The sequence below is a fragment of the Perca flavescens genome, chromosome 2 (assembly GCF_004354835.1).
Source record: "Perca flavescens isolate YP-PL-M2 chromosome 2, PFLA_1.0, whole genome shotgun sequence".
Taxonomy (NCBI): domain Eukaryota; kingdom Metazoa; phylum Chordata; class Actinopteri; order Perciformes; family Percidae; genus Perca; species Perca flavescens.
In genome coordinates, this window is record NC_041332.1 from 28,262,748 (window position 1) to 28,285,509 (window position 22,762).

General features: G+C 39.2%; 2 protein-coding genes across 4 annotated transcripts in view; one reads left to right on the plus strand and one right to left on the minus strand.

Annotated features, from left to right (window-relative positions):
* Positions 1-383: 383 nt before the first annotated feature.
* On the minus strand, positions 384-18,028 carry rnf150a (ring finger protein 150a). Of its 2 annotated transcripts, XM_028593548.1 has the most exons (8): positions 17,968-18,028; positions 17,201-17,722; positions 8,826-9,076; positions 7,668-7,739; positions 7,365-7,447; positions 7,090-7,186; positions 6,748-6,958; positions 384-4,370 (listed from the first exon to the last, which is right to left on the minus strand). In XM_028593548.1, exons 2-8 carry the CDS (start codon positions 17,652-17,654, stop codon positions 4,252-4,254), a joined length of 1,287 nt encoding a protein of 428 aa, XP_028449349.1. In that variant the 5' UTR covers positions 17,655-17,722; positions 17,968-18,028; the 3' UTR covers positions 384-4,251. The 2 variants fall into 2 exon arrangements, with proteins under 2 accessions (XP_028449349.1, XP_028449340.1); XM_028593539.1 differs by lacking the exon at positions 17,968-18,028 and having other exon boundaries at positions 17,201-17,867.
* LOC114565487 (interleukin-15) overlaps positions 12,790-22,762 on the plus strand; it is a 37,163-nt gene continuing 27,190 nt past the window's right edge. Inside the window, exon 1 of one of the 2 annotated variants that reach the window (XM_028593564.1) lies at positions 12,790-12,942. In XM_028593564.1, coding sequence (XP_028449365.1) covers positions 12,821-12,942 — 122 coding nt within the window. In that variant the 5' untranslated portion in view covers positions 12,790-12,820. Of the gene's footprint in view, positions 12,943-17,349; positions 17,738-22,762 lie in introns of those variants that run through there. The other variant, XM_028593572.1, reaches the window with a different exon arrangement.

Genomic DNA, 22,762 nt, shown 5'->3' on the forward strand with positions numbered 1-22,762 from the left:
CTCACATTCCTTCCTCTTAAAAAAAAACTTCATGCCCATCAAATAAACCCAGTCCTGACGTCAAAACTCAGACCTGAGTGAGGCATCATAGGGAGACCTTAACTCTGTTGACATTTTGTCACAGATGACTTCTGAAAATATAGAAACTTAGAGTAGTATTTGGTGGCTTAGCTTATATGCAGCAGGTTGTCAAACAGCAGTTTTTCCTTTTTCCAGATTATAATAGATTTCTTTAGTCTCTTTCCCTTGACTTTAATGCAATCAGTCACATACATCACAAGCTCTGATAGTGTTCATCATGTGCATCATGGTACAAGAAAAGGACAGAGACACCGTTAATCATACTTACAATTATTTTATATTACAAAATAGCAATGCTGTAATCTCTGCTGGGTATAGTGTACAATATATTGATACTCCCCCCCACACACCCCACATACACGCAGTGGTTACAGATAAAAGGTCACAATATCATACAAGAAGCAACAACTGAGTCAAGTGCCATGTTCAATACTGTAGCCCTCTTTGTCAAAAGCTGTACATAAAAAAAGGCGTTTTCATATCGTTCAGTATAGCCGCTCCTCATTCACTGGAGGGTTAAAGTGCAATATAGGAAGGTTTACACAAACAGAAGAAAACATGTGTTTGGTCAAGCTCTATTTTACAGGTCTATAATTTCTGAATAATTTTCTAATACTTTCCTTGAAAGAACATAGTATATGTAAAATAGAGGCAGTGTTCAATTGGTAAATTCATTTCAATTCATTCATTCCAATCAAAGGTATTAAATGTCATACCATTTTTTGAATATACCCCACTGGTGGTGGTCAAATTTGAATAATTAATTTGAATCACCAATCCTGCTTTTGATTTCAATAATAGAAATTGAAAGTTAATTTTAAACGATTTTAAATTTGGAATTGAAATTGTGACACCCCTAGTTAACAGGCAAGCATACAATTCAACTAATAATTAAATAAAATTAAGTAATAATAAATGGACAAATATGAAGAATAAAGTTTCCAATAATATATGAATATTTGTATTTGTTTTGTTTAAGTGAGCTTAAATTAGCACCAAATCTCAAAGTTCTTTGCAGGAAACTTGTTGGAAATTATTAAGAAATTACGGACATATAAAATAAAGTGTTAGGTAATGTTGCAGGTACAATTAGGGACAACAATCTTGTGTTACTTCATAAGTACATTGAATGCCATTACATGGAGTACACCAAGGTCTTTTGTGTCTTAAAATTCCTTAAAATTCTATTTATTCCTATAAGAGCTTTGTTATTGAAACACTGGAAACAACTAAACTGAGAGATGACGACCTTTAGCTTAGTTACATTATCTTTAAGTTGATCTGGAAACAGAAGGTTTAACTTTAGACAGACTCGCTCTGTTTTAGGCAGTACAGCCAGAATCGAGTGATCTGGCATTAAAAAACGGATGTGCTTTGCTTTATCTTGTTTAATGGTCAGATGGAGACAGAGTGTTTGTTATGTTTGTGTGTCAATGTGAGAAGGAGACTAGATGACAGAAGAAAGACCTGTGAATTCAAGGCGTGGGAAGAAAGACAAGCAGAGCAACAGCAGATGTTGTTGGGTGTTTCTGGGTTATCTTACGTATTGTGCTGTCTCATTATCCATGTGAGCTAATGGGACTTACAGAGGCTTAAAAAGGTCCAAATCAGGCTGTCTGAGACTTAAACATCTGTAGCTATAATGTGCTGGCAAGAATCATCCTCCACCTTCATATCCACAAAGCAAAAGATGTATAGCTATAAACCAGACTTTTTATCAAACCGGCCACGTTGTCTAATAGTGTATAAAAATGTACATTCATGAACGCTTCCGACTGCAGGCATTTCAAAGTAAAACACTGCTGTCAGAAACAAATTATTCTAACCTCTTACTTAAGCATTATCTAGAAAGTAGTGTCTATGGGTAACAAGCTGCTACGGCCAAGCACATACAGTCTCACAAAACAATTAAAGAAATAAAGAATTACAATGTGCCCCTTCTAAAGCCAAGGCTTTCATGAAAGACTTAAACATTAGCCCATACATTCAATAATCCTTCAATGATTGACCCAAACAGGGGAGTGTGGACATGTACGTGTTATATAACAGAGTCCCAGGTGGCTGCAGGACATAATGGAAACAGTGACTGGATGTAAAAAAAAAAAAAAAAAAAAAAAAAAATTCCACTGGCTCAGTGGAGTCTGTGCTTCTTCAGTGTGCAAGTCTACAGGAATGTGAGAGGAAACGGATCCAGTCGAGTATTAGATCCTACTGATCTTGTTTAACGTGACATTACTGAATAAGTAATAAAGGAGGTGATTGGCAGGACAACAACAGAACAACTAAAGGAAAAGTAGAAGAATGAATTCTACCGTAAAGTGTAAAAGATGATGAACATGAATTAACAGTCAGTATCACCACGGGAGTCTGAGAGTACATCCACACTAAACCAGCTCCATTTAAAGAAGCATCTTTATTTCTTTGTTTAAGCTCTCCATCCGCACTAAGCTGGTGTTTTTCTGTAGATTCAGGTATTAATTGTCTGTAGGTTTGTTGCTACTGTACCAGCAACTCATTTTGAATATCAATAGCTGTGGTCATTAACCTGGCTTTATGTTATAAATCTTACACTATGGGTAATCAGCACATGTTGGCTGTGATGCAGTTTAGTTTGCTGATCGTGGACAAAGAATAGGAAATGTAGCCGTTTTCCTATTCCTTAGGTTTATTTGTGTGGAGATCTTTGCGAGGGCTGCATGCATGTCATTTCCCAAAGCCGGTTTAGTGTGGACATAGTCCAAACAAAACTGTAAACATTTTCATGCTGTAAGCTTTTCATGCCATACATAATCCCATGCTTGTAGCATCAAATTCCTTTAATGAAAAACCTGACCATGCATCTGAATGCATCTTATCTGTCAGGCAATGCATAGCTCCGTTCCTGTCCACAAAAACAGTCCCCCTTTTAACTTACGTAAGCCATCTAATTCTGCACCCTCATGTTATTTCTTCGGTTTCATATCATGAGCAGATTCAGTGCCATTCGAGTCTGTTTACCAGCCAAGTGCATTAAAAAACAATGTTTGAAATTCTACAGATAATCTTGGCACAAAGACTTGTTGACATATTTTAAGCTGGCTTGACAAGTGTAGGAAGTTTGTCTACAGTATGTGCATACTGCCAGAATTTGGTGGTGACAACTGCTATTGCCAGCTATACTTAGCAGCAGTGTGAACATAGATATGAACAATCCCCTTCCGACAGTCAGCAGGGAGTGATCATCAGCGCCATGTGTTGTAACAACTTGTAAGCAGCAGTTTCAGTAGGGCAGTGGGTGACATCACTTCTGCTTGTGGCTAGCTATGATTGTCAAACGTGAGGACAGAAATATCTACCTTGTGTTTGGTTATTTTCTCTGACGACTTTAGTCGGTAAAATAGAAGTTCTAAATGAAGGTCTCACAAAAATAGAAACAGAAACCGTTACATTTAGCATTTCAGCATAACGTGTGCATACATATCCCGACTCCTCAAACATGACCATGAAGTTAAAGACCTACGATTCAAGTTTTCAAGGGATAATAACGTGTACCCAAGTCTGAAGTTGAAAAAATGCTGATGGGAAATTCACACCAGCTGTAATGGGACTCAAAGAAAATGCTGATATAGGCTCTGTGCTATGTATCCATTACATAAGGAAAAGTTACTTCTGGAATATGTTGGCAGTGATCTCCTACCAAGAAATCAATCAATCTGCACATATTTTTAATAATAATTAAAGCAGCAATCTGGCGTCTGGCGTCTGTTGCTCCTGTGCTCATAGTGTGTCCAGCAGCAGGTTAACTGTAGGTTACCAGTGAGGAGAAACTAACTCCCACAACTCAGCAGTTATTGTATGTGTATTTCAGATGCTAGGTTTGGGGATGTGAAAAGATTACGTCTGACAAAAACTGGGTCACCACAATGTATGAGGTGCTGTCTGATCGCCATGGCAGTCAAGGTGTGAGAAAACGAGCAAGCAACATGTCCACAGATAAGGGGATAAATCTGTTTTTTGGTCAGTAAAGACAGTATTGTGTGTGTTTTGTGCTGCTATGTTGTATTGCCCATTTGCCCATCTTCTGAGAAGTCACTTCCTTCAGGACCAAAGACGTGACGAGTCTCTGGGGGGGCGGCTGCTTTTGTCTTCCTTTTTCTTGGTGAATTATGCTTTTTGTCAAATTCAATTAATTCAGGATTTGGCCCAATTACATTCCTGCTCCATGGACAGGTCTACTTCAGACATGCCTACCTCCATGCCCATGATGATAGAAGTCTCTGAACCACTGCTGAACGGAGGCTGGTGCTCACCTGCGGGTGGGGGGGGGGAAATGCAAATTATTACTTGACAGGAAATATTCTTTGAAGAAGGTTGAATTATTTGGGTTAATGCCATTAACACTTATATATTTCCCCACATTTCAGCAGTAAATCAGGTCTTTGTCTGGGACCCTGATAGACAACTAGTAAATGGCTGACTCTGGAAAGAATGATAGCTGCAATACCATTATCAACAGCGCTCATTATTCAGGCTGAAGACGCAACACAATCGGCTCTCCGTCACTCCTGACCCACAGCAGCAGAAATTGTGACAGATCAGCTTGTTCATCTAATGCTAACTGCCTGTCAGTGACATTGCCTCTGTTAGCTCAATAGTGCAGCAAATCACATCTAATTTACATACAAATATGTTGAGCTGATCTACTGCCTGTCAAGCACACAAAAGTAAACATAATGATTTGTGTTACCAGTTTCTGCTGAGTGCCTTAAAGAACAGTCTCTTCTTTAGGGAAAATTGAAAAATATTTATTTTTAGTATACTGTTTTATTAATGTTTGGTATTTAGCTGAATAAATACTAGACTCGTTAATCCATTTCTCTGCTCTGGAAGCTGGATGCTGGTTTTGACAAAATAACAACCCAAAGAACATCCCAAAAGACATTTAGTACTGTCATGAAAGACAAAGAAAAGCAACAAATCTTCACATTTGAGAAGCCAGAGCCAGCAAATGTTTGGCAATTTTGCGTTAAAAGAATGACAAAACAAAAAATAAATGTATTAGTTGGAGATTGTTTTTTTCAATCAACTAATCTTTGCAGCTCTACTTGTTATTTTAGGCTAGAAAGTTAAAAGGGACATCAAAATTAACTCAACTCTTCTGCACTATAACTTATATTATTCTCCATGGATTTTCAGCTACAGTATCTTGCCTTCATCAGAGTGGTGTCTGACATTTTCTTCGGGTTTCTTCATAGATACCTTTAAGTATTAATCAAAGCAACACTACAATCATCTTATCAAAATTGTTTTGTTTTCTTAATGGCTAAACAGGTTCAATCTCCATTTTTCAATACAAAAAAACAAATTCAGTAATCTTTCAAAACCCAGTATGCTCAAATCTCCACTTATGAACATCACTACTGTATCTAATAGCATAGTAACTATAGCTGGCCTCAATAAATCCCTTCTTTAAATGAAGTCACATTGATGTGTGAAAAGATGTTAGATACAAGTAGAGTTTTCTTTACTGTGCAGGGAACAAAGACACAAGCAAGGATTAAAAAGAAAATGTGTTTGGTTTACAACAGTCTCCTCATACAGTAAGTGTGTGTGTGGATGACGTTTATGCCTGGAAGTGTAGATGTGTTGCAGCCAGCCTGATGTGCTGAGCAGCAGGACTTTGGCACTCGTTACTCAGACACTTCTTTACTGTTCCACTCTGCTCCTCCAGGCCTTTAAACACTGTATAAAAGTTTAATTATAAACCCTACGCTGACAGTAACCAGAAATCTGAGCTGTCAAAAAAAACTGCAGGCTCAACAATAAAACCACTGGGAAGTGTAATTACATCAAGCTGGATAGACCAGGAGCAATTGTTTTAAAATTTACAGAACAGAGTGGCATTAAATCCATGTATGATCCATAAATGTCCTGCTGAATTTCTTGTTACATAGATTTACTGATTTGACGTAAAAATGAGGATAAATGTTTTTGTCTATTGCTCTTTTTTGTTCTTTTTTATATATATATATATATATATATATAAAAAAGTAATAAATAAAACCTGTTAACCTGTTTAACCTCTGTTTATTTCTTCATCCAGCGAAATACTTTTAAAACTCTGGCTAAATCTATGTTCTGGGGAAAAGTTTTGGCTTCAGCTGCCAAATGGCAGAAACAACACATTTATGAGCATGTGCTCATGCTGTAGAACGCTGATAGCTAGCAGATGTTAATAGTCGTTAGTTAAAGTAACAGCCCTTAGCTGTTTGAAAAAGGTCCTAAAATATACAGCATACTTCAACATAACATATATGTTAGTGTTTGTGGGTTAGATCTGTGTCTTTCTGAAAAGGGAACACTATTCTTACCCTCCTGTGTTGCCCAGGAGGATCTGAATTCGGGAACACTGACCAGGTGGCTGCTTGGCCTGATTTAGGCTTCATAATAAACAATTCAACCCATAAATGACAAGAAAAAAGGAACCAGAACCAGCAGTTTTAGTCTTGTAAATCTCAAATGGTGCAGCTTCACTGTGTAAAATAATTGAGAAACAAAGAAATGGACAGAAACGTAATGTTGAGCATGTGGTGATATTTTGTCTGGATTGAATGTCCCAATTTAGCTATATGTCAAAATCTCTTTTCACAGACTGTCCTTAAAAATGTGTAATGTCTGTTTACTTACTGCTGGCGATAATGTGTCTCTCCCCTGCCTGAAGTTCTGGCTCTTCATCAGCATGGAACTGCTGTAGGTCTATCAATCTTCCGGCTGGATCCAGAACCACCGAGCTCTCGTTAAAGGTGATTTCACTCGCTCCGCTGATGGGGTTGGTGGGCGCACCCCCGACAGATGTCTCATAGTCTGGAGGAGCGTCATCTGAACAGTCTGCGTTGAGCTGGAACGTGCCAAAGATCTTGTCTTTAGAGGCACTCATGCATGTTATCAGCGTTCAATTCTTGTGTTTTGCACTTTAGAGTTAGATTAGTATTGGGCAAAAGTTGCCAAAACAAATCAAAAGGACCTTACTGGGATTCCCAAGGCTTTGAGGATGTTCATTTTACACATGGGACACGTCCGGTGGTCCTGTAACCACGGGTCTACACAGTGCTTATGAAAGACATGCCTGACCAAACAAGAACACAGTGCACAAATAAACAATTTGAAAACAAATGACTGCTAAAATGCAGTGCACAGTTAAATATGTAGATATCGGCAGCTATGGAGCATGTGCTGACTTTATGCCTTCAACAAATTGAGAGACCTACAGTATGTACGACAAAGATCAAGCGCACAAACTTTACCTGCATGGTAGTATCCTCACAACATCATTAGGCTTATAACCTTCGATGCAAACTGCACAGTTGTCAAAGTCTGACTCAGTCTCCTAAAACAAAGAAATAAACAAAAAGACAGACCAATGCATTCTTAAATACATCTATATACCAAATATAGTAAGTACTGTATAATTCAAATATTGTCCTTCACTCTGAGAAACACATTTTAGTAAATGCATGTGTAGCTTACTTTTGAACTTACTGAATAGCCAAACATGCTTTGAGGTTAATGGGAGATGTATGGTTTGCAGTATATGGAATATCATTTACCTTGTCTCCTTTCCTAATGGTGCGTAATTGTAGCTTACTGATGGCCTTTTTGGCAGCATCTCCCAAACGCCTCTGTAGATATAAAAAAACTTTATTACTGACACAACCAGTGGGTTTTTAATAGTGGATAGTCAGTCAACAGTCAGTGACTCAGCAGTGTGCAGGCATCTCATTGGTATGTTGATATACAGTATATTCTGCTGATTGGTCTACATCAGCTGAAAAAAAAGAAATTGCATCACTAGCCTACATGTTCATGTGAACGTGGACCACAATGAAATTTCACAAGATTATGCATCACGTGTCGCTTGCTGTGGACTCAATTTCATCTCTTCAAATTTATACACATAGAGCAGCGCCAACATCTACTACTACTGTGTGATAATCACATGGATCAGAGTATAAAACACCTCCATGGCACCACAGTTAGAAAACCTGTGAGATACAATGACTAGAAACCAGGATAGCACAAGAGTTAAAAGCTGGACACTTTGGTAGTGTACAAATGTGTCTGAAGATGTATTTTTTGACAGTAATATGATTATTTGACCTGTTTCAGAAAAGAAAAAAAAATATATATTTTTTTTAAGATAATTTTTTTGGGGCTTTTCCCGAGAGACGGGGGATGACACGCAGCAAAGGGCAGCAGGTCAGATTCGAACCCTGCGCCACCCCAGAAAAAATATTTTTGAAAAGTTTTCCAGTTTTTTCAACTGCCTTGGAAATGGATTAATAGCAGATATGTTCAATCTGGCCGAAATAATAAATCAACATAATTCAAAGTGAAAACACAACAATAGTTGTCACGGCACCGACTCCTATCATAACAAGCATGATGATGAATTTTTATTACAGACATCAGGAAAACGTCAAAGACGGCCATTCACAATAAAAAGAAGGCAATAGCAAGGATTTGCTCAAAGGGCCAGTGAGCTGAGTTGGTTGATGGTTCATTGGTTTGCCACTTCTCTGTTCAGCCAGCTGTCAGGCTAATTCTGGCCTCTCCTTTAAAGCCTCACAGACCCAACACCAGATGGGAAAACGCATGGGCCAATGTCAAGAGTGAGACCACAGCACTGCACCACTGTCTGTATCCATTTTAGACAGAAATACATCAGCAGAGGCGTACTTTGATTAAACAAAGTGTCACAGTCATACCTGGTTGCGGTCTCGTGCATTAGCGTAACGGAACCTCTGGATGTAGTAGAAGACGAGCCAGGCGAGGGAGATTATCATGAGGACGATGAAGGAGATGGAGACAAACACTACCGATGTTCTGCTCACGTACTTCTGCAGGTTGCGGGTTCCTATGGTGATGTACAACGTGACCGGGATGTTCTGCTCCAGCAAAGCCAAAATCTCACGACCTTTAGGCTCTGGGATCATGATGGCCACAACTTCGCCTGTACCTGCACACACATACAACACAGAAAGTACTGGTCAGTTTAGATGTTTAGGAGAGGAATCAAGTCTATACAGTAGCTACCACCTACTAAAGACATCACCTCAGTTATATTCAGGTGTTTTTACCTGAACTCTACTATTACACATGTATTACACATGGTGAATATTAGCCTATATTTTAGACATATTCAAATATGTTTTTTAGCCAAAAAACATTAAATAAAATACAGAATTATATCTGGTTTGGAGGAAGCTATGAAATAGCACTTAGTGCAATTTAACTAGCAGAAAATATTACTTAACAGTTAAATAAATAAGTGGTTTTGTAATGCAAATAAGCTTGTAATGCATTTTGCATAATGTCTACTGCTGCAACGATTCGTCGATTAATTGATTTGTCGATCGACATAAAATTAATCTGCAACAATTCCGATAATTGTTTGTCATTTTTAGAATAAAAATACCAATAATTTGCTAGTTCCAGCTTCTTCACTTTTCTTTGTCACACATGATAGTAAACTATTAAACTATTAATTTCACCATCCATGAATTTTGTTATTAATCGATTCATGTTTTGTATATATTGTCACAAAAAAGCAACAAATGTCGATCACAATTTTCCCAGAGCCAAAGGACACACCGTCAAATGTCTTGTTTTGTAACAGTTACCTGTTACCTATGTTCTTCATGCTTATAAGGCCTTAGTCTAAAACTTAAAGATATTCAGATTACAATGATACAAAACAGAGAAAAGAAGCAAATCCTGACATTTAAAGGTGCAATATGTAATATTGTATGTAATACTGGCAGCTAGCAGTTAAAATAGTTGCTGCACTACCAATTCAAAATACTGGAGAGTCGTTTCCCCCGCCCCCTCCTGCCCAGACCCGAAATTCACGGGGGTTGCCAGGCTGAGACCGCAGCATTCACAACAACGTTGCTAGACGCTTTTCTCACATAGCCAGACATTACTCCACAGCACAGCGGAGTAGCTAACGGTAGATGCTGGCTATATTGACAGTCATAAAAGCCCGTGCTCACGCGGAGCTCTGTAACCAACTGACAGACACACTTCCTCGGCTTAGAATTACAATACGAAACACTAAAAATACCACTACCTTGCCGACGGAACACACTTCATTGGCTTAGAATTACGGCAACAATTGCTAAACACACTGCAAACTCACAGTCCTCTCTTTCCGATTTACAGCCCCCCTCTCGTGGTTTAAAATAACTCACCGTTGTCGGCTCCAGCCGCTTAACTACATGTTGTAAACAGCCATGGGCTGCATGCCTGGTCCTCCCGGTTGCGTTAACAGTTAGCAGGGTTAGCATGGCGGCGTTAGCCAGGACCAGTCGGGATCACTTTACTGGCTATGTCTCAATTGTTTTTGCGAGTAACCAACTCGGTTACTCTAGCTATATAATTCAATGTGAGTACACACATGTTGAAATGACAAAAAATGCCCATCCCTAGTAGCTGTGATAAATTAGCCTGGAGCTAATGCTTACCTGTTCAGGAGAAAATAAGCCAACTCTGCATCCTTTTGGACTCTAAGCTGTCTCCATCTTTCAAATACATCTCCAATATTTACCAGGGGGTTGTTACGTCTCTGGTCACACAACTGTTAGAAACATGCCGTTTTCTTTTTTTTTATGTCATGTAGAATCTATCTCCGTTGATCCTGTTCGTTTGTTTGCTGCTGTCATGGCTGTACTACCGTTACAGCTGTAGCGCGCTGGGTTTACGTTTTTACAGGTATATATGGCAACCTGGCCTGCCTGTCAAACTGGGCCGTTGATAACAACACACAGATCAAAACATAAACATAAATTCCGTCACGGAATGTAAATTTCAAAAAGAAAAAATACTGACATTAGCATTGTTGTCAGAAAAGATAGTATTTCAGTTTAACAACGTTTCCTTAATATCTGATGAGGCATTGGTGTCATTTCTGGATTTATTACAGTACAAATATTACATATTGGACCTTTAAGAAGCTGAAACTAGTTAAATCATTTTTTTGCTGGATAAGTTTGACTTTAGACAATTAGTAGATTACCAAAATAGCTGACAATTATATTTCTGTAAAATTCATCAGCTAATTATTTCAGCTCTGATGTACACAAAGAGGTTTAAAAAAGTTTACCATGGGACATAATGCTTTAAAGTGTAAATTGCAGGTTAAATTGTAAACAATAAGGGTATAAGAAGGCTCTCCTCTCTCAGCAGCAGGTTGATAATTCCAGGAACTGCATCAACAGCCTGAATACTGTTACATCATATTCCTTCTGTTGCCTGTTTATGACTGTGGCTGCATGGAGACAGTGGATCCCTGTGGTGCTTCAGTCCCTCTATCACTCACCATAAACATGGCTTTATTCAATGTGCCATCACCAAAAGCACCTCCTGTGCAGCCTGCCAGATACACAGACAAATCATCATGCACAGTTATGTTACATCATATTCTGGGGTGATTCCCCCACAGAGGCACTAAGACTGACAGAAAATGTGGTATTTTTTGGTTTTAGTAAAAGTAAAAGGCTTTGAATCCAACATATATGCTTCATTTTCAGGATGTAGCTGCAATGCATTATGCTGTCATTCTCATCAACCACTTTATGTAACAGGTCTGTTGTAAAATCTGTGCAGCTGCTACATTTTATATGACCAGGGTTGAGAAGTCAGACCAAAATCATGTCTGTTTTATTTCCATGCATATGCAATAATAATTTGGTTGTAGTTTTTGTTTCACAACAAAATACAGTAAATATATTTGGGCAAAAGCAGCCTTCTTAAAAATTAAACAAATGCTGTTATTAACAATTTGTTATGGGTATGGTAGAAATGGGTGCAAAGTATTTCATTTGTACAATCCTCTGCAAAAACAGCCAGATCCACAGCCACACAGTAATCCAGCTGGCAGTATTGACACAAAGGTTTATCCATGTATTACGGTGGCTGCTCCCTCTAAATGAGTTTATGTATGTTAGAGCTTCTAAAGCAAACCCTGCTACAAACAATGACTGAGAAAACAAAAGATTGTGTTTGGACAACAAACAGACGGTGATACGCTGCTGACACCGCTGTGTATTCACACTGTCAGGCCACTAGCTTTCACCCTTCTTCACTGAAGGTTTTGCTTACATCTTTCTCACTGACATAAAAAAATAAACAAGATGAACATGTGGCTAAAAGACATATTCAGAGTTTTAAAATAGGCTGACCAAAAAATATATTACCTGTTTTACCCAATAATACAAGTTAATTGACAAGACTAACTGCCAACATAATTTAATGAATGTTCACTGTTTTGTAAACCTCTTTTTTTTTCCATGTGTGTAACCTCAGATATACACACTCCTGACCAGCAGATGAATGGTTTTATTAAGCATGACCATATGGTGTAGAGGGAAAATCACTGTGATGTAACAACTGCCTTTGTAAACACAAGATAAACCACTTTATCTCATGTCAACAGGCAAATGATTTCAAGAATAAAACTGTTGCTTACAGACTTGGTAGACTTTTGAAACTGTGTATGGCCTCCTTCAGTTTCATAGCCAGCAGAAATAAGGAAAGGCATAACAAGGCATGTAAGATTTGCCTAAGCCTTGAATCTTATCTCCTTCTACTGTTCACTGTGACGCAGTCAGAGGAGCGGACAAAAATAGCTGCTTCTAAAACAGGAGGGCAATGTCTGAGGCTGAGGTTGAACTCAACACGTTTTCAGATCCACTTGGCCTAAATGCGGAGGCAAAGAGGAATAAATACTGAATGGGTTAATTCAGTGGACACCATCCTGTTCCACGCTGGGAATTTCATGTCTTCAACAGGCTTTTGGTCTGCAGAAGAGAGGATAACACTTAGGTACAGATTACCACAGAATGAACTGCTTTATTAACAACCATGTACTAATCTGAACCTGACAGTTTTTTTTTTATTTTTTATTTTACCTTTATTTAACCAGGAAAGTCCCATTGAGATTAAAAACCTCTTTTTCAAGAGAGTCCTGGCCAAGAAGCAGCAAAAGAGTTTCAAACAATACAATCAATACAATTACATACACATTATGAAAAACAGTTACAAAGGATCGACTCAAGTGTTCTCAATCTGGACTTAAAAGCGTTCAATGAAAGTAATTCAGTCAATTTCCAGTCTTTTTGCAACATGTTCCATGTGTGGGGGGCTGAGTAAACAAAAGCCCTTTTTCCCAGTTCTGTACCGGCAAGTGGAACAGCGAGCAACAAAAGATCATTCAAACGCAAACAATGAGAGCCGACACTCCTCCGTGAAATTAAGTTACAGATGTAGGGTGGCAATAGACCAAGCATGGCACACAAAGTTGGCGTCGCTGTGGCTTATTCATGCAGGTATATCAAAAAAGCTTCACAGTCGGTGACTGAAGGAATAGTTTGACATTTTGGGAAATACACTTGTTCGCTTTCTTGACGAGAGTTAAATGGTTGCTCTCTCATATCTGTACAGTAAACAGGAAGCTGAAGCCAGCAGGCGGTTAGCTTAGCTTAGTTTAGCATAAAGACTGGAAACGAGGAAACCGCTAGCTTTGTTCTGTCAGTTCTAAAGGTAATTAATGAACACAAAAATTACATCCTGGCACCCAGATAGCTCAGTTGGTAGAGCAGGTGGCCATGTGTAGAGGTTTACACCTTGACGCAGCGGACCCGGGTTCGATTCCAACCTGCGGCCCTTTGCTGCATGTCATTCCCCCTCTGTCTCCCCTTTCACTTCTTCAGCTGTCCTATCATTAAAGGCCTAAAATGCCCAAAAAAATAATCTAAAAAAAAAAAAAAAAAAAAAAATTACATCCTAAACTATTACTTGGTACTAAGCAGTTGCCAGGCAACCAGTGGAGACTCCAGGAAGGCAAAGAAATAGTCTGGAATGCAGCCTGCCATAAAACAGCTAAATGTAATATTTATACTGTTTTTGTACAAATTCAATAAATGAACGATAGATGCTGGTAGGCAATGTTTTTTTTAGCTAAGTTACGCAGTGATTTAGGATAAACCCCACACTTTCAGAGTTGATTAACCTGCAGTATCTGACCTGGCAGGATCATGACTTTAATACCACTCAGCCCTGAGATGGAAGGGTTAAATAAAGCCAGGCCTTGAGAAGCTTCTGGCTCTGGCAACTGTGGATTTTACAGCCCAGCTGTGTTAGCGCTGGACAGGAAAGTGCTCCATTCTTTCTTTTACATTGAGTCTACACATTAAGACCTGTACCTTTGTCACCGTTCTCTGTGTTACCTTTCTCTTCTCTAAATGTTTTGGCATCACACCTCTCCTGGCTGATGTTTCTGTCTCTTGAAGTGTCTCAGTTTATATTAATGTCATGGTGGCTTAAAGCAGGGAATGACCTGTTTTTTTTTTTATTGTGTATCTAACCACCTAGTGAATGCAAGCTTACATGTACCCTCTTTTTAGCTTTGCTCTGGTCTCCACTAACTCCTGAGACAAGTCACTAAATTTAAATAAAAGATGTAGAGGTTTTGCATAGGATTTAAATCATCTGCTCATCTTGACAAGTGCCTGTGACACTTCTATACAAAGGGATGTTTTAGTTAAAAACATCTCCTAATCAATTAGACCCTTAGGTCGTCAGGTGTTGTGTGTTTTTGTTCGAACATCTGTTTCTGCACAGATCCTTTTGTCCAACAGCCTTCATGCATTGTGCTGTTGTTTGGCACAGGCATAGTGGTCTGATCAGCCACACCTTTAGGAAAACTAGCAACAAGCTAAGAGCCTATTTCCAATGGAAAAAAGTCAAGTGGGAAAAAAAACGGCTCTGCATACTGTTGAAGGCCTTAACCTTGTAACTTTTATTCTCACAAATAATACCTATAATTGGTTCAGGGTGACATAGAGATAAACTCTAAAACTAAAAAATATATAATTTTAACTGTTTAGCAAGCTTGGAAGCAGAGAGGGGATTTCTGGCACAGCTTCACCTACTTCCAAGGTTCATGGAAAGGGGAAAGAAGTCTAAAGTGGTCAAAACTTCAGCAACACTTTGTATAGAACAACTTTATTGTAAGTCTGATGTGTGTCGGCTTGTGGCCTTCATCAGGGACGCGTGGGTCTTACTATAACGATTTGTTTTTCTACAGTACAAGTGTTTCTGGAGTTTTGACCTCTCCTTCGAGCCTGAAAGAAAAAAGCTTTATTCCAACTCTAGGACAGCTTTAGAGCTATTACTAAATTAGATGAGTGACACTATAAGAAGGGAAACTACTATACAAAGCAGAACCAGCATTCGAGCCCCTGTGTCAGCAGGTGTGTGTGCTGATGAAGAGCATATGAACAAAAAACAGATAATCTATGACTTCCAGGATCATCGAACTATAGAAAATAGAAAAATTCCCCAAAATGATCTAATTTTATTTACTGCAAACAAATGACTCTGCTGGTGCCATTCAAACAGCCAAGTGTTTATCCAATCATATCAGCCCGCACTGCCTCCAGCAAGCAAGGGAAATGAATGTGACTCTCTTTTGAAGAACAGTCTGTGTTTTTAGGATGTTTTGCATACATTGTGTCAAAAGGTGTGTTAGCTGGGTTTGTTGTTTACGCATAGTTTATTCCTTTCAGTTCTTAACTCTTTGCTTTGGTGGTGTATTGACTGTGCTTAAAGTCAAAAGATGGGTTTTTAATGTTCTTCAGCTTTGTCTTGAGGAGTAAAGGACCTGTGAGTCTACAGCATGTGCTTGTCTGCAACATTTTAAATTGTATTCTTGATCATTCCTTTCTTAATTCATAAATTTGTGAATTTGTGAAGGGGAAACCCTCTCAACGTTACATGTTTGCCGTCTGTGGGCTTCTTGACACATATCGTGACAAGCATTTTCCTGTTTGTTGTGAAGAAAATAAATTGTAGAAGTAAATTGTATGTAAATTTCCCCACTGGGGATCAATAAACAGTATAATTAATAATCATGTATTGCTTAGAAATAAATCAGGGGGCGCTCTGGCAGCTCACCTGGTTGAGCATGGGCCCCAAATACTAACGCTCAGTCCTTACTGCAGTAGCCCGGGTTTGACTCTGAGCAGCAGCCCTTTGTTGCTAGTCATCCCCCTCTCTCTCCCTCATTTCCTGTCTTCAGCTATTCTGTCAAATAAAGACCAAAAGAGCCAAAACAAAATCTTTAAAAAGGAAATAAATCAGGAGCACTAATGGAACAATAACTGCCTCTGCAGTTACAGTATAGCAGGTAAACTCCACCAGAGGAAACTAGACACATGGCAGCGCTGCTATGAAATGAAAAATATTTGGTATTCTTCTTTAATGACATTGGGCTCAACTGTTAGCATTTGTGAGTGCTTTGATTAGCATCGTGTTGAAAAGACAACCCATTTCCAATTAATTGCTACGGTTTTGTGCTTCACCTGTGTAGTTTTTTCTTGATCATTATTTTTCTCATAATAACAAAGCATAAGGATATTTTTAAGTGACAATTTGAGACAGCATTCTATGGTATATAGCCGGGTATTATTGGCCCTCAATGCTGTTTTGGCACCGACCGAGAGATACGTCTATGGCACCGAATATCAAGCAGTGTCAAGTACCAAAAGCTGGCAATTAGATATGTTGTCAGATTTGTAATCTTGTTAAATTATTCTTTAATCAGATAGTTCTTGATTTCCATCAACATTTTCAACCTTACACTAGTAAGGTATTGACAAAAAACCTCAATTGTTTTGGTATCTGCACTGGAACTCAGGTATCAAAGTGTTACTTATATCAAAAAGGTGGTATATATTGAGCCTGCAGTGGTTGCACAGGGCACACAAGTCCACATTTGAGAAAAAAAACTTCAGCAAGACCTACAGACAGTTAGAAAATCCAGTAGATCATTGGAAGATGGCAATCAGTCCATCTGCTTGGGGATCCAGTGCACTTTTTTACCTCGAAACTAATTGGTTACTGAGCTGACTGCAGAGATACAGAAGAGCTCTGGGACTTCAGCAGGGGGAATGAAATCCATTAATCTTGGTCAAAGGTGCCCAACAAGCAACGAATGAATGGCATTTGTACCTTAAGGCTTCCATCACACGACTGAACGGTAATCATGATGGAAAAGACAGGTTGACAGGTTGTCTCTTACCTGGATGGGGCATTGTTATGGTCTCGTTGGCACTGCTGGAGAACACATTGTATATGACAACTGCAGAGGCGTTATAGTTTGCAACGTTACGGATCTTCTCTCGGTATGTACAGTTCCCCGCAGCCACCAGCGCCACCCAGGCGGTGTTGTAAGAGACAGGGGGGAACCTGACGTTTGGGTCGCACGCTTGTCTGTCCTGCAGGACGGACGGCACCAGGACCAGACCTTTGGCTTCTTTCTTGGGCGACTGCTCGCCATACCGACCGCATTCGGTTTTCTCTGTCTTGACCTCCGAAGTCATGGGGTCCAGATAGGTGATGTTGACAAAAGCGGTGTACCATTCCTCTTTCTCTGCGACCGTGAAGTCCAGGCACAGCAAGTGCACGAAACAAAACGACAGCAGCCACGTCGAGAGAGCCAGACTGCGGCAAGCTCGGATGAGGGACGGTGCCATCGTACAGCGTCTGGTTTGGGATGGATGGTCCGGGGTCTTCTTCTCAGTGGAAAGCTCGCACCACGTCCCTGTTTTTACAGGAGGTACCAAAAAACATTAACCTTGCATAAGAGCCAGAGCCAGGGCCAGACACCAGCCTTCATAGACAAGGTATAGAGTGTGTAAGCTAGGCTACGTGCGTAAAGGAGTCTACTACACCACCACCTGCAGGAGAAGGGGTGTGTGTGTGTGTGTGTGTGTGTGTGTGTGTGTGTGTGTGTGTGTGTGTGTGCGTGTGCGTGTGTGTGTGTGTGTGTGTGTTGTTGTTGTTCACCGTCAGCTGTTTCCTGTCCTCGTTCGGGATTGGCTCACGTCCCATGCATGGATGTATTAATGCTGTGTTCATGCCACCTCGGAATAACAGGCACCGCCCCCCTGGTTACGTTGTTTTCCCGACTGGCAGCGTTCACATTCAGTTTACAGAAACTCAAAAAAGACATTAATGTAAACTGTACATTCTGTGGAAATCAAAGAGAGACTCTTGTGCATTTATTTTGGCTATGCCCTCATACTAAACTACTTTGGAGTAAACTATCTCGGTACTTAGCTGATCTTATTTACCCTGAATTCTCCTTGTGCTGGGAAAATTTACTTTTTGGTTTCATTATCTCACCTCTCAATTTTATGTAATCAACCTGATTTTAATTTTGACCAAATTTTACATCCATAAGTCAAAATTCCAAAATAAAACACCTAACTTCGTTGAGCTGTCCATTCACATTAAACATTATATATCTACTATATCCTGTTGCAGTAATAAGAAGGCTGTTAGAACTCACACACTATTTGTACTTCAAATGCTTGATGTAAATTGAGTTGTTTTCTTTCTTTTTTTATTCTATTATTGGTTGTATCTCCCCTGGCGTACTTTACCTGTTCGTATACATTTGTGACTGTGTAGCCTACTTGTTATGTGCTCAATAAAATTATAGAAAAAAAAAAAAAAAAAAAAAAAAAAAAAACATGGTCGGGATCATAGACAGTATCCCCGTTGCTCTGGACGGAGACCAGTGAAGGCTATTAGAAGCACTTTTCCGTTGATCTCTTGCTTTACTGCGCAGCCTCCAACTGACAGAGACAACGTAAATGTGACGTGAGCAACGTGTCTGAAAGTTGTAAGTCTTGTGGTAGCTGTGCAAAGAGAAATCTCAATCATTTCCAATCTTACAGAGACGGAGAGAGTAGGTATATGTAAGGAGATAACATAAGCACAGGCTAATTATTGCTAACTAACATGCTAGTTAACATTAGTAATTAAACCTAAACAGCTAATGTAAATCGAAACTGCCTGCGAGCTTCTCCTGTACTATACGGTAATTCCTCTACTGTGCGACAGTAAGTCACTTGGTTATGACACAATCGTTAGCTTATTTTTACAAAAACGTCTGCTACGGAGCCATAACGTGAGGTACAAGGTAATGGAGCCTTTTATACATTGTCGTGTTTCTTTAGAAATAAACAATGGACAAATAGAGTCTTTAAACGCTTCAGATGTAAAGTTATTCGCAGTCAAGTGACGTAAAATAAAAATGGCGGTCAGTGTAATGCTAACAAGAGGTGATCGCTTCGTAGCAACAAAATGGCGCCATCGGAGGTTTGCGTTCTGAACATAGACAGTAGGTTCTGAAGCGAAGCTTACATGGAAAGCCACCCCCTTGGTCGGGATCAAGGGGGTAAGCTTCGCTTCAGAACTCGAGCCATCATGGCGCCATTTTGTTGCTAACTGGCCATCACCTCCTGTTAGCATTCCGCTGACCGCCATTTTTTTTTTTACGTCACTTGACTGTGAATAACTTTACATCAGAAATGTTTGAAGACTCTATTTGTCCATTGTTTAGTTCCAAAGAAACACGACAATGTATAAAAGGCGTCATTACCTTGTACCTCACGTTATGGCTCCGTAGCAGACGTTTTTGTAAAAATAAGCTAACGATTGTGTCATAACCAAGTGACTTACTGTCGCATAGTAGAGGAATTACCGTATAGTACAGGAGAAGCTCGCAGGCAGTTTCGACTTACATGAAATGTTTAGGTTTAATTACTAATGTTAACTAGCATGTTAGTGATCAATAATTAGCCTGTGCCCATGTTATCTCCTTTCATACACGTACAGTCTCCGTATCTGTAAGATTGGGAATGATTGAGATTTCTCTTGGCACAGCTACCAGAAGACTTACAACTTTCAGACACGTTACTCACGTCACATTCTCTCAGTTGGAGGCTGCGCAGTAAAGCTGGCCATCACCGGAAAAGTGCTTCTAATAGCCTTCACTGGTCTCCGTCCAGAGCAACGGGGTCTATTGGTCCATTATATACTGTCTATGGTCGGGATGCGTGTTCTTCTTCTTCTGCTATATTGGCGTTTGGCATAACAACTTTTTGCATGACTGCCACCAACGGTTGGTCGTAGCCTAGAGCATCAGATGTGTGAAAACATGGAGGCCACAATAACAAAAGATTTTCTGCTGTTTTCTTATGCGAGCATCCAAACAGCACATCGCTAGGTGTTTGTTTGTGTTATCTGCAGGACAACGAACATGAAAGGACACGGATAATGTGTTGTTGTTTTATACATAGGCCTATTTATGAATAATTTCAAACATGTTATGTCTGTGCATGTTTCTTGGCAGAGGCATTTGTCCACAATAAACAGTTTATTGTCATTGAAATATGTTCAGTGAACCAAAGTCGCCTACATCAAACGTCAGTTGTCAACAACACGTCACCAACTGGGGAACTCGGTTATCAAAATCCAGCCCGAGTTTCCCACATTGACATATATAAAAGGTTTCCCACCTCTAATTCCCACAGGAAGTTACGTGAATGGTGACGTTTTCACTCGGAAAAACGTTTTTCCGATGTCCATGAACGCACGGTAACTAAAACATCTGCGTCATAAATCATGTAATCCACTGCCAGAGAAATCAATCAAATGAACCAAGCATTAGAATCATATGAACAGTTTCCGTACTAACTATGAACGGTTTGGCATTATTGCATTTTGTCAAAAACAAAGAATATAAAATATGAACTTAATGATCATGAATCTAGCCGATTCATTGTGTTATTATGTTTTTACGATGAATAGTTGCATTTTAAAATGAAATTTCAAAATTAATTTTTTAAAAGGTTTTAAAATTGTATTTTGTGTTATTCCTATTACTTATATGTGTTGTTCCATTACATCTGACTATTCAATTTACATATGTTTAGTCTTTCTGCATGACAAATTCGATGAAACATCTTGTTAAATCTTAATCAGCTTTCTAGAGAGACACTTGAAACCAGTTGGGATGAGCCAAGTAAGTCCAGGTTTATTAGTAACCTAAGACTTTTGTTTGCTTAAGTGAAATAGTTTTCAATGTCTTTAAAATAACAGCTTTTCTACAGAAGAAGATTAGGGCCCCATGTGAAGCAAAAATGTCAGACTTTAAAAACTCAGAATTCAAATACATTTTAGATTTTAAAAATAAGTCAGAATTCTGACTTTAAACTCAGAATTCAAATTTTTTTTTTCACATGGGGCCCTAATCCTCTTCCGTAGGCTACTTATCACAGGGCTGTTTTCCTCACTGTTTTGCTTTCATGTATCAATACTGCAACAGCGCTAACATCTGGTAATGTGAAGTTATTTAATAGGGAAATGGATAGTCTAGTTAGTTCAACGTACACTAAATGTGTTTATTAGTAATTTACTTGTAAAGTATAGGAAATAATGTATATTTTATATTTGTGAGATAACCTGCTTGTAACATATATATACCAGTAACGTTAGTAGGAACGAACAGGCAGGCAATCAGGAAGATAGTTGTAGTATGGATGAGTTGGATCCGGAAGATGGGAACTGGCAGATAAGGAGGATAAATAAAGCAAAGCGGGTTAGAGGAGTACAAGAGAGTGAGGAGAAATGGAATGTTGTTGTGAGGTTTGAAGAACCAGGAGTGAAGAGTTTGGATCCATTCAAATTGACGAAGATAATTAAGAATCAGGTTGGCGAGGTTAAATATGCTAGGATTCTAAATGATGGTAATTTGTTGATTGGGTGTAACTCTGAAGAGCAGATTGGAAGAGCTTTGAAATTGCAAGCTGTTGGGAAAATCGTGGTGGTGAAGGTGGTGAAAGTGGGTGAGCAAGGAAGTAAAGGAGTAATTTATGGGATTCCTTTAGCAGTTGAGATGACGGAGCTGGTGAAAAATGTAAAAGAAAAGTGTGAGGCTGTTCAGAGTGCAAAGGGTTTAACCAAGGGGGTTGAGAAAACAGAAACCGAGTCAGTTTTGGTTCAGTTTAGCACAAAAGAGTTGCCTACAGAGCTATATTTCGGGTATATGAGATACAGAGTAAGAGAGTTTACTCATAAGCCAATGAGATGCTACAAGTGTCAGAAGTTTGGTCATGTAGCTAAGTTGTGCAAAGGGACTAAAAGGTGTGCCAGATGTGGTGGGGAGCATGATTATGGGGAATGTGGAGAGGGGGTGAGACCTAAATGCTGTAATTGTGGAGGGTGTCACAGTGCGGCCTACTGGGGGTGTGAAGCAATGAGGAGGGAGACTGAGGTTCAGAGTGTGAAAAGAAAGGATAGAGTTCCTTATGCAGAAGCAGTTAAAAGAGTGGAGCAAACGACAAGGATGGGTGTAGTAAATGTTAGACAGGAAATAGCAACAGGGAATGCATGGACACAGCGACAAGAACTTGTAAAAGAGAAGGAGAAGGAGAAAAAGGAGTATGGAGAAAAAAGGGATTTGGTTATCTTTATTGCAGGGGTCATAAATGCAACATCTGAGGTTAAATCCAAAACTGAAAGGATTCAAATCATTGCAAAGGCAGCAATTCAGCATTTGGGCATGTTGGACTTAAAATGGGAAGTAATAAGGGACTGTCTTGCTGTACACTCTAGTCAGGACGTCGGTAAAGGATGATCTTATTTCTTATGATCATTTTCCAATGGAATGCAAGGAGTCTGTTGGCGAATGGTCAAGATTTTAAACAGTTTATAGATTGTAGGAGTGTGAAACCTGATGTATTGTGTATTCAAGAAACATGGTTAAAACCTAGATTTGATTTTGTTTTAT

Excerpts from the sequence above, each read along its gene's own strand:
- rnf150a (XM_028593548.1), bottom strand. The coding sequence starts at position 17,654 with ATGGCACCGTCCCTCATCCGAGCTTGCCGCAGTCTGGCTCTCTCGACG. Across the intron at positions 9,077-17,200 it reads CATAACAATGCCCCATCCAG|GTACAGGCGAAGTTGTGGCC; the intron begins GTAAGAGACAAC and ends ATGTGTGTGCAG. Across the intron at positions 7,740-8,825 it reads ATGCACGAGACCGCAACCAG|AGGCGTTTGGGAGATGCTGC; the intron begins GTATGACTGTGA and ends TTATATCTACAG.